Source organism: Vigna radiata, chromosome 7 (genome assembly GCF_000741045.1).
Source record: "Vigna radiata var. radiata cultivar VC1973A chromosome 7, Vradiata_ver6, whole genome shotgun sequence".
NCBI classification, from domain to species: domain Eukaryota; kingdom Viridiplantae; phylum Streptophyta; class Magnoliopsida; order Fabales; family Fabaceae; genus Vigna; species Vigna radiata.
This window is the reverse complement of record NC_028357.1, coordinates 39,774,883-39,791,225: the sequence shown is the minus strand read 5'-3', so window position 1 is coordinate 39,791,225 and position 16,343 is coordinate 39,774,883. Positions and strand designations below refer to the sequence as shown.

The 16,343-nt window shown below is 36.8% G+C and overlaps 1 protein-coding gene across 1 annotated transcript; it reads left to right on the top strand.

Moving 5' to 3' along the window:
• The first annotated feature begins 300 nt into the window (after positions 1–300).
• Positions 301–15,788, top strand: LOC106766428 (transcriptional corepressor LEUNIG). Its single transcript, XM_022783671.1, has 18 exons — positions 301–391; positions 981–1,078; positions 1,169–1,293; positions 1,756–2,046; positions 2,132–2,223; positions 2,336–2,417; positions 2,512–2,587; positions 3,991–4,040; positions 4,409–4,708; positions 4,814–4,978; positions 5,060–5,257; positions 11,878–11,977; positions 12,085–12,194; positions 12,348–12,497; positions 13,228–13,380; positions 13,764–13,880; positions 15,097–15,300; positions 15,412–15,788. Exons 1-18 carry the CDS (start codon positions 360–362, stop codon positions 15,565–15,567), a joined length of 2,499 nt encoding a protein of 832 aa, XP_022639392.1. The 5' UTR covers positions 301–359; the 3' UTR covers positions 15,568–15,788.
• The last annotated feature ends 555 nt before the right edge of the window (positions 15,789–16,343 follow it).

Below are 16,343 nucleotides of genomic sequence, written 5' to 3'. Positions count from 1 at the left end.
AGAAATACATTTTTTTGTCTTAAAAATTAATGTAAAAGATCAAAGTAATATTTTAATACTATTTTTCCTTTTTTTTAAATAAAGAGACATTAAGTTATTATTTTTCAATATGAAAAATTAAAAGAATTTTTACATTGAGAGATAAAATCAGGATCTTGGAAAAGAATAAAAACTTTATTAATTTTTTATTTTAACATTAGTCGTTTCTGAAAATTCTAAGAACTTTTTGTCACTCTCTGTCTGGCATACTGTGTAGCGGGAAACATATTATCTGAGGCAGTCACCATAGTCACACACTGCACGCCTTCTACGCTGGGCATCACCAAGATTAAAACTTTCCACTCTTTGAAGATCAAACCATGTCTGATTTCAACTGGGAAGCTGATAAAATGTATCAAAATCTTTCAGAACATTTTTTCTTTGTTTTTTTTGGACCCATTTCACTGTTCTTTTCTTCTTCCTCTTTGATGCATTCAGCTTCTTTGTTGGTGACTTCTGTGTCCTTTTTTCCTTTTTGTTTATGTTTTAGGGTTTAGGTTTTCATTTGATCATGTTGGTTTGAGTTCTTGGGTTTTCTTACACTCCCTCCTGTTACTGTTCACAACTTCTTGGGTTGCAAGCCTTTTGCATTATCTGCGTTTTATCACTGTTTCGAGTCGTGCCTTTGATTTGATTCTGCATTTCACCACAAGCATTATTTTTCTTTGGTTTTTTTCTGTTTGAAGTAGTTCATATGCAATCTTATACGTCCTTTTTTGTAGTCTTTAACCTGTTTCTTTTAGTCCTAAGTATGTCGAGGTTGATGACAATGTAATTATCAACTGTTCTTTGCATGGAGGGGTATGCCTAGATATTTTACTTGCAATAACAAAATTTGGTTGCTGCGCGGGTCTCTGATTGCCATCATTTATTATTTTATTACAGTTTGTTCTACATTTCTAATTAGCTGTGTCTATCATTTTTGGGGGGTTGGGAAACAGGTTAGATTTATATATCCACGATTATCTTACGAAGAGGCAATTGCATGCCACTGCAAGAGTATTCAAGGCCGAAGCAAATGTTTCAACCGATCCTGTTGGTAAGATAATAATTTGAACATTCTTAAGAGACCGTATTTTTTAAATGTTCTAAGTTGAATTTGACCTTTACTTTTGGCCACATTCCCCAGTTATAGAAGCACCTTGTGGTTTTCTCTTTGAGTGGTGGTCTGTCTTCTGGGACGTATATATTTCCAGGACAAATATTGCCAGGACAAATCGGAAGCACACAGAAGCAGCAGCATCTTGCAGTAAGGTGTGTATATTTCATATACTTAATTACTTTGTTCTCTTCCCTGTGATTAATTCTTTGTTATCCTACTTAGTATATACTATTTTATTTATCTTCCTGCTTCTAGTATTGGAATAGAAATCAAGGTTAAGTACCTGTCTGTGGTTGATATTCTTTCTTTTTGTGGACATGCCTATATGTTTTTTTTATAACTCTGATGGAGCATGTGCATGCGAGTGTAATTGTGTAACAGCCATGATTTGGTATTTATCACTTGTTACTAGCCATTATTTTGATTGCAATACCTTTTTCTGTGGTATTAAGATGGTTAAGATTCTTAATACTGATATCTTTCATCTCAAGTTATCGTGGCACTGTCAGGATCAGAACTAGATGTTTGTTTCAATATCTCTGGTTAGCGCATCTTTCAATATGTTTGATATGCATTGTAGATAAATAATAAATATTTAAATTTGAAAATGACAGAATCAACAAATCAAAGCTCGAGTAATGCAGAATCAATTAGAACAAGAGTTTCAGAATATAGACCAGAATCAACTAGCACAAATGAAACTCTTGATGCAAAGACGTGCTCAGGAGCTGCAGCAACGCCGGGGTGGAAATCAATTTATTAGGGGAAGTGCTAGCTGTCCTATTAGCAATGATCCTTTAATGAGGCAGAACCAGACAGCTCCTAATGCTATGGCAACAAAGTTATACAATGACAGGTTGAAGCTTCCATGTCAGAGAGATGTTTTAGAAGATGCAAACATTAAGGTATATATAGTCTGTCTGGGATTATTACAATGGCTACTGTTTTCATGTGTTTAGAATGACATTGTTTGTGCTGTTTCTCATGCAGCAAAAGGTAGCTGATGACGTTGGTAAGCTTTTAAACCCAAACCATTCAGTATTGTTGAAAGCGGCTGGGACATCTGGTGAAATGGCTTCAGGGTACCTACCAATTATTTTCTTTGATGGGAAAATTCATTGTTCATGTCATCTATTATTGATTAATTATCTCAATTTGGGCTGAATTTGCTAGTTGTCAAATTTCTGTTTGCAGGCAAACATTGCTCAATTCTCCTCCTGGCATTTTACCGGGGAACCTTCCATATCTGAACCAGAAGCTTCCAGGGTCTACGCAAGTAATTATGAACATCTTTACTGTATTGATTTGTGTACAAACTCATTCCAACTTTATAATATTTTTGTATTTACTTGTCTTGGGTCCTTAAACAGGACGTAAAGAGTGAGATGAATGCATTGGAGGGGTCTCAAGATGATATTTCAGAAGGATCCTTTATTGGTTGTCTTGGTACGGATTTGTTTTCTTTAAATTTACATTCACTATTCGAAAATAAGAAAGAATGGAGAGAAAATAAAACTGTCTATTCAATATCCGAGTGTTTACAAGTGATCTCAAGCTTCTGTTTACAGCAATTATTTGTGGACTGCAGAAGCTCATCTAACAAATAATCCTGACAGTGACATCTGTAACTGAGAAACACAAAACAGAAGAAGATAGCTATAATGAAGTAACAAATTACAACTAAAACTCACTCATATCTCATTCACTTGTTTGTTTTTAAATATATACTTGGTAAGTTCAATAGAGAATTGACTTTGTAATTAAGTTCAATAAGGAATATTTAAATGTATTCCTGTTTACTATAGATCATTGTACATAATATCTATGCCCGCTAAGAGTTTACTTGTAACGTTTCTTTCATGAGGATATCAATTGTGTTTGGATGCTAAAGAAATCCAAAATATTTTATTCTTATTGGGTATGGATGCATCGCTATTATAGAATAAAAGAATGAAATAAAGTACTTTACTTTGAATACTTTTATTTGTTTCTCGTATTTGTTGAAAGCTTTTTGTCAAATGTCAGAAATTTGTTCATGATACAAAGCTTTTGAATGGCTGAGGCAATTGAAGCATTAGCTTAATAGCTTCAGATCTGTGATTTACTTCAACTGCCTCTAGTTTTCTTTTGTCAACCAACAATGTTGTAAATTTGCCTCCTTGTTATCACTAACGTAATTTGATAATTATACCCTTTGGCTATTGGTGGCATGGTTAAAATTAAAAAAACAAAACACATTCTAAGAGTCTGGTACATCATGCCAGAGATACAAAATCATTCACTGGTAGACCTTCCCCTGGCAACCTAATATTTTCAGTGATGTGGTGTTTTGATTGTTAGTTCTTTTATAAATGGTTATTACTAGAGTAGAAATTATGATGAAATATGAAAGTTATAGAGTCCAAAGTTAAATTCATTTATCTTCACACATATGGTTCTTGAACCTTACAAATTGTAACAGTAAATGGACGTCAAGGAACTTTACTTATCCAATGACATGATGTTATTTTCTAAGTTAAAGAATATTATAAATATAATTATGTAAGAATAAGATGTGGTGCATGGCTTTTATGTTCCTCATTACAATGAAAATGCCTTCCTTTTCTCTTTAATGAACATCAAATCACTTGAGTGTCTTGCAGACATTTCTATGTTCTTTAAGCTATTGGAGTGGATACCTCAACACAAATATGTCAGCTTTGATATCTTGAAACATTTAACATTTCCTACTAGGGCTCATAGTTGCTTTAGAGGCCCTTCAATAATGACATCTCTTGATTATATTGTAAATTTAATGGGTTAATTTATGATTTGCATTTGACTTTTCATGATAATCATTGTCATTTCAGGATCTAATCCAGGTGCTAGCATTTTGACTCTGAAAGGATGGCCTCTAGCAGTAAGAGTCACATTGACCTTATTCTCCCTAACAAAATTAAAATTACGATTCTGGCTATATGTTTGGTTTACTGAATCCATCTTTCTTGGATCATTGATTTGTCACTTTAAAATTTCAAACCATAAATCTGAATATAAATAGGAAATAGTATGTGCTGTTAAGGTAATCTTTTTTAGCTGGTTTGGGTATAACTTTACTATTGGCCTCTATTGAAGTTTTAACTTATAACATGAGATGTACTTGTAAAATAAAATTGCCAAGATAGCTAGTGACATTGATATTTTTGGTAATTTAGGTGCATCAATGTTCTTTCTACTGTATATCACCATATATCAATCCTATATATGATTTAGTTGTAATTGTTTTAGGGGCTAGATGAGCTTCGTTCTGGCATTCTCCAGCATAATAGTTTGATGCACTCTGCACAATCCTTAAACCAATTTTCTCTACGGCAAAAACTTATGCTTCAGGCACAACAAAATTTGATTTCACCTTCTGTCATTGATATGGAGAGAAGAAGACTTGATATGCTTTTTAATGATCGAAATATGAGTCTTGTGAAAGATGGCCAGTCAAATTCCGTAGATGATTTGGTTCCCAGTAATGGATCACCTTCACAAGTTGGTTCCCCAATGTTGCCCCATCCAGACTCAGATGTGTTCTTTAAGGTATCATCTGGACACTTAATCCACATTAATAATTCAATAAATTGCTGCCTTGGCATTTACCAAATTATTTGCGACAATTTGTATATATTAAATTGTCTTTCACAGCAACAAATTCAAAATAGTAGCCAGCAGCTTCAACAATATTCTCAACATCATCTTCCTGGCCAACCGTCTGAGAATCTCCAGCAGCAGCAAGAAAAAATTGGTCTTGGTCCTGGAAGCATGACTATGGAGGGAAATGTGTCCAATTCCTTACAAGGAAACGATCAGGTTTAAATCTACTACATTTCTACAGTATTTATGAGCTTCAGTGCATATCTATGTATTTTAATCAGCTTGTTTGTATTTAAGGCTCCAAAAGGTAAACTAGTGCGAAAGCGAAAGGCAGCATTGTCTTCAGGTCCTGGTAATAGCTCTGGAACTGCAAACACCACTGGACCACCTGCCAGTTCACCTTCAACACCATCTACACAAACACCTGGAGAGATGATAACAGCGTCAACTCTGCAACAGAATGCTCCTTCCTCTAAGTCATCACAAAATCAATTGGTCAGAGACTCTTCATTCTTTTTTTTTTTAGGATAACTGAATATATCCTTTGCCCGATTTGAGATAAACATCTTTCAAAACTTGTTTGTGGTATCCTAATACTGCACCTTGTTTTGTTGATAACTAAACTATTGTTTCTCTCTGTCACATGAAAAATTCTTTTTATTTACTGTACTAACTGGACTAAAAATATTTATTTTTAAATGTTTGCATGTGTCTTACCCCTCAATAAATAGAACATGGGAAGATAAGTGCAAATAAATCAGTACCACTGGGTATTGGTCATCTTTGAGATTGGCATTCCTTTACTATAGTGGACACAAGGCCTATTACTAAAGACATAAGAGCAAAACAGACCCAACTGACCCACAGTCAGTTAGGTAGGCAGCTATAGTGTATAAATAGCAATGTTATTACTGTAATAAGGGTATTTTTGGAAACTCATTTTGGGGGAGAGCGGAGAGTCTTACATTCTCAGTAATCAATACAAATTCTGTGTTCACCTTTTTCGGTCTCCGTTACGTATCCAAGTAGGGAACGTAACAGAAATGCTTCCTCACACGGTCTCACAGGTAAAGAACAATAGAAAGTTGCTGAATAAAACCTCTTTTATTGAATGCAAATAACTGAATCAAAGGGACAAACAATAACTAGGAGCAGGATTTCCGTTAGTTATTTGAGAGCATAACTTCTCTTACAAAATTCACAAATCAAAAGCATACCTTTAACCTTAGACTCTTTCTTTATTTATACTAATTATTTCTTGTCCAAATGTACTGAATATTGTCTTAGAAAATAACCCTAATTGCTATAACTATCATATACGAAATATATTTACTATAATTAACTTATATCAAATATTCTACTAAGATATGGCCTAGTTTACTCTAATTATCCCTTGCTGAATATCCTCTCTCCTTATTACTCTAATTAGTTTCCCACCCATCCTAACCGGTGTGGCAGTTAGGATGCTTCTTCGTTGTTTCCAACCGTTCGGTTTAGTTGCTCCTTGTCTTCTGCCGCTCGGCCAGTTCACTCCCCGCCTTCCATCATTTGGCTTGGTCGCTCCCTGTTGTTCACCGTTTGGCCAGCTTGCTCCCCACCTTTTACCGCTCGGTCCCCTTCTCTCTCACTCCTATCTCTCCTTTCTACCGTTCAGTCCCCTTCTGCCTCACTCCTTTCTACCGTTCGGTCTCCTTCTCTCTCTTTCCTATACCTCCTTCTCTCATACACTTTCTAGTCCCTAACAGTCTCTATCTCTACCTTTGTGTGTTGTGGTGCAAATTCTTTTAATTCTTGGTACTGGTTGTATCAAATGGTATCCGAGCTTTGATCTCAGAGTTGTGAGTATCAAGAATTAACGCAAGTGAGGAAAATAGAGGACTTCAATGGCTAAGAAGAAAATGGACGGAAGAATGGAAGTTATAGAGAAAATGTTGGAATTTGAGTTGGAAATTATAGAGAAAAATGGCGCAGAAGATAGATAATCAAGTGTGGGGAAGGTTATGAGGCTTGAAGAACAACTAGAGGTGATAGGATCGAGTCATAAGCAGAGTGGGTTTGCCTGGCATTGCACGATTGCTGGAAACAGTCAGATATACCTTCATTTAGTGGGGAGGTACTTCCCAATTACAGGAGCCTTAGAGAACAGTAAGATGGAAGCAGTACTGGTTTCTTTTAAGCAGGAGCACTTAGTTGGTTCCTTTGGTGGGAATCTTGCAACCAAGATCAATTTAGATGGTTTTCAAGACTGCCACTGTGGACAGGTTTCAACCAGTTTCGCAAATTCCCCTTTTGCAGTGCTGTTAGGGCTAAAACAAGGTGGAAGTGGCTAATTTTGTTGATCATTTTGAAAAGTATGTGGCAAGATGTGTTCTTGAATTGGCCTCAGGGAAGATGTGCGTGCAGAAGTTGTGCTATATGTACCAAAATCATTAGTTGGATCCATAAATAAAGCATTTGTGGTAAAATAAAAGAACATGGTAGTAACCAAAATGATGTGAAATGGTGGGACTAGACTGACTAAATAACGCATTTTGCAAGATCATAGGCTGTTGACAGATGACTAGCTCGGATGGGCCAACAAATTAATGGGGTATGATTTTAACATTAAGTATAGAAGCAGAAAATATATCGTGGTCGTAAATGCACTCTTCAGGAAAATGATTAGTTGGTTATAGTTTGATGATTGGGAAGAGTGGGATAAGGAGGTTCAACTAGCTGAAAATTTCAGAGCTGTTATGCAAGATATGATTGCAAACCTGGATTCATATGTGGATTTTTGTGTTAAAAGGAGGACGGTTATTTGTTCAGGGGAAATTAGTTTTGTCCAAGCTATTTGTCCACGTCCCCTCTCTGCTAGCACAATTTCATATTTTTCCATGTGGTGGGCATTCTGGTTTCTTCAGAATCTTCAAGAGGATATCCTCAGTTGTGTAATGGGAAGTAATGAGAAAATAAATAAAAAAGTATGGTAGCAGTTGTGAGGTCTGTTGACATTAAAATAGAGAAATATATTTCTAAAGGGTTTAATGGGCCTTTCTCATGTTCTACGATTTATATTGATAAAGAGTTGATACAATAGGGAGATGGAAGGTCAAGGAACTGTCCTAGACTGCTAGGTACAATCATTAGAGATAACCAACACATTACTCCCTACTTTAGTCTTACTGACTACACTAATATAGGTAGACTTAGTAATTATTCTACCATTAAGCTCATACACACAGCTCACACACACTAACCAATAATTCTAACACTTCCTCTCAAGCTGGAGCATACAAATTATATGAACCAAGCTTGGAATAGATAAACTCAATTTTGAACTAGATGATTTGTCTTCAAGAGTGTGAGGCAAACAGATGTGTTATCACATGTCAATGAACAACTAACAACAACTTATGAAACTTCAAAAGTGGATGACAGAGAGCAGTGGTGGACAATGACAAACTGCAAGGACTGAATCCCCATCTTTGAGATGGATGGGTGATGGGGCCTGTAGTGGCTGAAAGCTACAAAACTACAGGGACAACCATACTTATGTGGCTTGAACTCCCCATCTCTGAGATGGATGGGTGATGGGGCCTGTAGTGGCTGAAAGCTACAAAACTACATGGACAACCATACTTATGTGACTTGAATTGCCATATTTGGCTTGCAGTGTCTTGGAACCATACTTCCCCTCACTATGAACGATGGAAACAGTGAAATTGTTGACTGGAATTGGAAGCATCACAATTGCTTTGGGTAAACACACATAAATGAAGTCGACAAAAGAGATTGACGTCTTGCAGCAACAAACAACAAATCTGCAAGGACTTAACTGTCCTGATCAGCAATAAATCTGCAGGAAATAACTATTCTGCATAGGCTTAACAGCAACAAGCCTGCAAGGACTACACTATCCTGCAGCGGCTTAAACTTTCTCCCCCTCACGACTAAACGACATGATCGTGAAGGTGGAAGAACTGGTGAGAACCAATCTGTATGAGGGTTTGGACAAATCTGAAACCCATAACTTCGAAAGATTCAATTCAATGGGTGGTCTCAAAGAACAACTCCAAATGAGCTGTTACAACAAGGCATATGCGGTGCAAAGAGCTTTTCACATGAAAACACCAAAGATTGGGACTAATGGCATCAAAAGGCCAAATATAGGTTGGAGGTCCAAAGTCCTTTGCTGGACAACTCCCAACAGGTGATACTTAGTACTGTATCACAAGAAGTATGGGTTAAACTTTGAACCCAAGAAGAAAGTGACAACTATACAAGAAGGAGGTGAAGCAATAGCAGTAGCGTTGAGAGAGGTTTGTTGGGATACTCATAACGTCATTGTTGAGAACAACAGTACCCTGGTTCGGTTTCTTGAGAACAAGTCCGAATAAGAAGAAGAAACCCATGGCAGAAAGCCCTTCAGGAGAGGCTACACAACAACAATACTGGTTGCTTTATAAGATTTGGGGTTTCAATATTAGAAGCCTCATGCGAGACCAAGATTGGCACATGAGAGAGTTTGCAATATGAGTTTCCTTACTGGAGAACAAAAAAAAAAAAAAAAGAGAATATGGCAAAGTGGAACTGAGAGGTGAAACCCAAAGAGTTGGTTTGGTTCCTCTCTTCCCTACGGTAGAGCTAGATCGTCGTCGACCCGCAGCGGAAGCATGGTGCGGATATTGTGATATGGGTGCGAATCTAGGCGACAGTACATCGGCGACACAAGCGTTGGAGACAACGGCAAGATGGACCGATCAGTTATGCACAAGAAAGGGAAATAGAACCCATTGATGGTGACAGAAGCCAGAATACAATAACCAGACGCACCAAACCAGAACACAGAAACGAGAGGTCCGATGATGCGGAAGCTTGCGGCGAGAAGACAACAATGGCTGCTATGGAGGGTTAGAACAGAGAGAGGAGGCCCGGGCGACAGCTATGGAGGTGTCGTGGTGACTTTCTGACGAGCAGAGGGCGGCGCATGAACTTCACGCGCCTGTTCGCGGTGCACAAAGGAGCGGCGCGTGGAGGAGAATTAGACTCCGGCGCTGGTGGGGGTGGTCGTCGCGTGACGAGACGAACCAGATCCAGTGGTCTCCGGACGAAACAGTGATGGTGGCCGGCGGTGGACGGTGGTTGCTGGCGGCGGACGTGGCCGGCGATGGTTGGCAGCGGAGACCGATTGGGTCGTGGCTGGCGACAGTTGGTTCAGTGGAGGCAGTTTCCTTTCTAGGGTTCCCAGAAGACTTTTGGTCTTGTTGATTCTGGGTACAGAGGAATGGAAGCCAATGAGAATGGCAATGTTTGGGCATTAGAGGACTCATTCTAATTTTACTGAGTCAAAGTCTGGGAGAAGACCTTCTTTAGCTGTTAGGAAACAAAGTGTTGGTGATATTGGAGAAAGGCTAAGTTAGGCAGTAGAAGCCTCACCTTCTAGCTGAGAAAGACATAAGTCTTAGAAACACAGGCTAAAAGACTAAACTTTTAGGGGGCCGTTAGCGGCCATAATGGTCGGCCGCCGACAAACAATTTAGGCAGGCAATAGAGAATCAGAGAACCTGCTTTGATACCATGTTGAGATTAAAATAGAGAAATATATTTCTAAAGGGTTTAATGGACCCTTCTCATGTTCTACTATTTATATTGATAAAGAGTTGATACAATAAGGAGATGGAAGGTCAAGGAACTGTCCTAAACTGTTAGGTACAATCATTAGAGATAACTTAACACACTACTCCGTACTTTAGTCCTACTAACTACACTAACATAGGTAGACTTAGTAATTATTCTACCATTAAGCTCATACACACAACTCACACACACTAACCAATAATTCTAACAAGGCCTGCCAAGGTAACTAGCATAAAGCTGTCTCCTGCTGGTTTATTACAACCTTTGCCACACAACTATGGTAAGATATTTCAATGGATTTCATTGGGGGCCTGCCTAGAGCTAAGGGAAAGGGCTCTATTTTGGTAGTGGTGGATAGGCTTACTAAATACACTCGTTTTGTTTCCCTCAGCCACCCTTTTATTGCAGCTGAAGTTGCTGCCACTTATATTAAATGAGGAGTTCATTTACACAGATTTCCCTTAACTATTGTATAAGATCGGGATTTATGAGCCAATTTTGGAGACAACTCTTCAAGAGAGAGCAGGAACACTTTTGAAGTGTAGTTTTGTATACCATCTACAAACAAATGGCCAGGCTGAAGTGGTTAATTGATGCTTAGAGACCTATTGATGGTGTACTGCAGGAACTAAACCAAAGGCTTGATCAGATGTCAAGTTAATAAGGTTTTTGTTCAACACTGCATCCAGTGCAATGACACCTTTCAAGGCATTGTATGGATGACATATACCCTTGTTGAAAGGGACAGTCATTCCTGCAAGCATGCTGGCTGAAAATCCTCACCAAAAGCTGTCCTCGATTTTATGGTCCTTTTCAAATTTTGAATAGAGTTGGTTAGGTAGCCTATAAGCTGAATTTACTAGAGGATTGCAGGATTTATCCAATATTTCATATCTCTCTCTTTGAAGAAGCCTTCAGCTCACCACAGCTTGTTCAACCTCTACCCATAACCTTGGCTGGTGATAGCTCCAGGTTCAACCCGCAAATGTGTTGGATCAGACAAGCAGCAGCAAATGATTTATCTGGTGGTACAACCTCCCTCCTTGTGAAGATAGCCCGAAGGCAGCATCTACTCTACAACAAGCCTTCATCATTTTCGGCATGAGAACATGGTGGATCTTTTAGGAGGGGGAAGCGTACGGTTAGGAATACAATGCTTATTACTTAAGTGTACTCTAGAAGAAATAAGAGCAGAACAAATCCAACCGACCTACAAGTCAGTTAGTTAGGCAGTCATAGTGTATAAATAGCAATTTAGTTTACTCTGTAGTAAGGGGTTTTTTGGAAACTCATTTTGGGAGAGTGCTGAGACTCTCAAATTCTTGGTAATCAATACAAAATCACATTTTTGCTCTCTTAACGTGTTATCTTTGTATAAATTCTGTTAATTCTCAGTACCAGTTGTATCGTAAGGCTGTAAGCATAGAAATATCTAGACACAGTCTAAATGGCAATATTGAGACATTCTTATCTCTTGATGAATCACCCTTTTGCAGGATGATATGGATCATCTTGTGGGTGATGGATGTTTGGGTGACAATATTGAGCCATCCGTATCTCCTGATGACAATGACATCAGAGAAAAAGTTGGTAAAGGTATGGTAAATCTGATAGATGAACAAATGCTTTGTGGTTTGAATTTTCTTATATGACTGTATAGAATAGCCTAAGAATTCAAATTCAAATGATTGATTGTGCACTAGGATTAATTTTCAAGGAGATCAAGCATATAATGGCAGGTTCACATAAAGTTGAGTGTTGTCACTTCTCCTCAGATGGAAAACTTCTTGCTACTGGTGGCCATGATAACAAGGTAAGTGCTAGATTGATCTGACTTAACTATGAAATGATCTCCATTTCAATAGAATTGTTGCATTTGGTGGTTGTAGGGAGAAGCTTTTGTTTTTATTTGAACCAGCCAGGTAATAACATTGATGAAATCATTTTTCTGCTTTGTCTGGTTCAGGTTTCTCTGTGGTGCACCGAATTGTTTAACCAGAAATCTACTCTTGAAGAGCACAGTGAATGGATAACTGATGTTCGATTTTGCCCAAGCATGCTTCGTGTTGCTACATCCTCAGCAGACAAAACTGTTAGGGTTTGGGATATTGATAATGTAAGACAATTTTCTCTTCAACCAAATAAAACAAAATTCATGTTTGTTGTGTGTTTTCTTTTCTCTTTCATTTTTCATTGTTAGAAGTCTCACATTGACTAAAGATAAAATCAATTTACAGTACATAAATAAATGTAAATTTTACCTTACAAGTTGATTTGTGAGTTTGAGATAAGTTTAAAGTTCACTTCTTAACATCTAAAACAAAACATTAGTCTAATTTCACTTCTTAGATGTCTTACTGTAATTAAACACATTACACCCTATTTTTTCCATCAGCGTTCTATTTCTTTAATAACCTCCAGTGTATGAAATGCTATGGCCTATAATTATTAATGAATTTGATATGATAATTTGTTTGGATCAATCTGAGAATTAGGTTATGGTCATAGATGATAAAAAGTAGAGGAAATAGGTCAAAGATGGGGATTAGGTGTCATGTTTTCTATTAAATTGTTAGAGTTGGTCCCTTGCCATTTCCTGTATGTATTTGTTTTCTATTAAATCTTCTTTCTGGGCTCCTACTTGTATGGGAACTTAGATGGGGGAATTTTACTTCGCCAGTATTAGTTGAAAGTTGACTAGCTTAAAAAAGTAATTCTTACGTTTTACCATTTTTTTAGTCTAAAGGGTGCATCAAAGATTTTTCTTATGAGTTTAGGTGCTATTTAATTAGGTGATCCCTTCTCTTTTCTCAGATATGTGATGGAATTTTGATTATTTTTTGCAGCCAAGTTATTCTCTTCGAACATTCACTGGACATGCTTCGACTGTGACGTCGCTAGATTTTCACCCTAGCAAAGATGACCTTATTTGCTCATGTGACAATAGTGAGATAAGATACTGGAGCATTAAAAATGGTAGTTGTACTGGGGTTTTCAAGGTACGAAATCTAACATGAATTGTGAAGCGCGTCTCGATTCCCATTGTATTCTTGCAATTTGGTTGAGAATAACTTTGATTAAATTACACTAACACTATCGAAGTTTTCTCAAACTAAACTGACATCTTAATTTTTTAAAAATTCTATATAAATCTTCCCATTGTTTTGAAAACATTACATTGTTCTCCCTTTTTATATTACACATGCACCCCCTTGAGTTTTAAGAATATTACACATGCACCCCTTTTTAACATCACAAATGCACCCTCTTAAGGGAGGTCATTCTTATGATGAAAAAATTTGGGGTGTATGTGTAGTTTGAGAGAACCAGGGGGGCATGATTGTAATTTACTCAATAACTTTATTGTCCAGTTTTTTATCAGGGTGGTGCAACTCAAATGAGATTTCAACCTTGTTTGGGAAGGCTTCTTGCAGCTGCGGTTGATGATGTTGTATCCATTTTTGATGTAGAAACCCTGGGTTGCAGACTTAAATTACAGGTTTGCTGTGAATTTTGTATTTACTTGTATGTCTTACATTTTAATTTCTAGTATACTGCTCAAGTTTGTATTAACCGTGAACACACGCTGTAACATTTTGATAACTATTGATAGCAACTCTTTATTCACATATACAATCTCTCTCTGTCGGATTATTTTGTTCTGTAAGTAAAACTTTAAGCAGATCAATGAGTGACATTTTTTACCTAGATTTAACGTGGCTGAACAGCAAAAACTCTTCTATGCAAATCTGCCATTAATTTCTGGTTGACATACATGTCATCATTGTAAATGAGATAGTATGCCGTTGAAAGGGTGACCAGAAGAAGCAGTAGTATTCTAGAAAAAAGGAAGGAAAGACAAAACGTAGGAAGAAAGTTCGTTTAATTTTTGGACGGTTTTGATGAGTCAAAATTGATAGCTGCACAAAGTGGGTAAATTTTTAATGATCATTCACGGTTGCTCTTTTATGAATATCCCTCTGTGGCTTTTCTCTTGTTTTCTTTACCTTTGGCTTTTATCCACCAAGGAAGACTTCAAATTAGGTGACACCATTAAAAGTGATTTAATGTTAAATGATATTGCTGAAGGATTTATTTGACAAAATATAATGGCATCATTAATTAGTATAACAACCCCAGTTTGTAGGAAATGCCTTTAGTTTTTATACTTATATGAGAGGAAATTCAATACACAGTTGTTGGTTAAATATAGTTTTGCCTGTCTTTTGTAGTACAATAATATGGTCAATAATTGGAATTTTTATGTAATTTATGTAGCTGTTGGTTTGATTGGCCTGTTTGAATGAAACAGAACATGACTTGCATTCTTATCTGTTTGGTATATATTTTTATGAATAAAACTGAACTGCATTTAGACTTAAAAGAATGGTTTGGTTCCATGAAAAAGGGTGGACTCAGACGGAATAGAATAAAATCAGTGCATTAATTTTTTTTGCTTCGATACCATTTATATCTTTCATACTTTTCTGCCTTGCCTTGTGTGATTTCTACTGCATGTTGAAGGTGTAGTGATACTGGAAGGAAAAGAAATAAGAAGGATGAGTAATTACGGAAAGAGAAATAAAAATGAAAAAAGAAAACAATAAAAAAATGTCATCCATTAATTTTACTTGTTATCAGATCTAATGGTTGAAATTGACTTTCTCACTTGGTGGGAGGACATGTTTGAATCTTGTTCTGGTGCTTCATTTTAGGGCCATAATGATGTTGTGCGTTCTGTGTGCTGGGATTTTTCTGGAAAATATGTGGCTTCTCTGAGTGATGATATGGTTAGAGTATGGAATGTTGGAATTGGCAGCAAAGGGGAAAGCATTCACGAGTTGGCTGCATCGGGGAACAAATTCAACACCTGTGTTTTCCATCCCATCTATCCTTGGTTGGTCATTGGCTGCCACAAGGTAAGTTGTCTTCTGTATTGTAAGCAATCATAGTATCAGAATAAAACATGTTAATTATCATCCTTTCTTTTTTACTTGTAACTTTTGTATGTGGAATCACGGTAATTGCAGACTATTGATGTGTGGGACTTCGGTGAGAACAAGACATTGACCATGCCTGCACACGAAAAGCTTGTATCTTCCTTGGCAATATCAAATGCTAATGGCTTGCTGGCTTCAACTAGTCATGACAAACATTTGAAGATCTGGAAGGGACCAGCATTTTAGCCTTTTGTTACGTAAATAAATAGATGCTGAAGGATTTGTTTTCCCCGTTTTTTGTGCCTTCTTATATTGGTCGCCCTCTTTCACAGTAAAAAACATGTTTTGGATTTTGGCCGTCCTTTGTTGCTATATAGGTCATACAACTTCTCTGGAACGTTTCCTTAAACTTTGATTTAAGAATAAAAAAGGGTATTCAATGAAAGTGGTCACACTGATAAATGTTTTGAAGATTTTGGAAATATTGTTTTCTGTTTTGCCCCTGCATTCTTGGTCGTGTTCATATTTTTGTACGTCTATAAGAGTGTGCTTGAGAAAGGACCATTGCTTTCTTTTCTATTTTTCATTTCTTCTAATATGGTATTAGAGTAAGATAATGAAGGTAGAAATCACATGTGTAGAAAAAATGAATTATTTTCTTCCAGCTAAATTTCTGAAATATTCGACAAAATTTGGAAACAACACAAATGTTCGTATTTTGGGAAAATGCCAAATTACATATACTGTTTTAGTACGCAGATAACATTATTATAAATAAAATCATTATTATTGTTGTTTTTTCAATTATAATTTTGTTATCATATATAGAATTTTTTTCTTACTTTTCTGCGTTTGAAACATAGACTATGGAGGAATGAAAATTTACTGAACCGTTATGCTAACATATAATTATTTGCTTAATTACTAAGCTTTCAGAGTTGCTTTCTTACCTTGCTATGAAGTTGAGATATTAGTATTTTATTTATAAACTTTGTTATATCAGATCAACAATGGTCTGCATC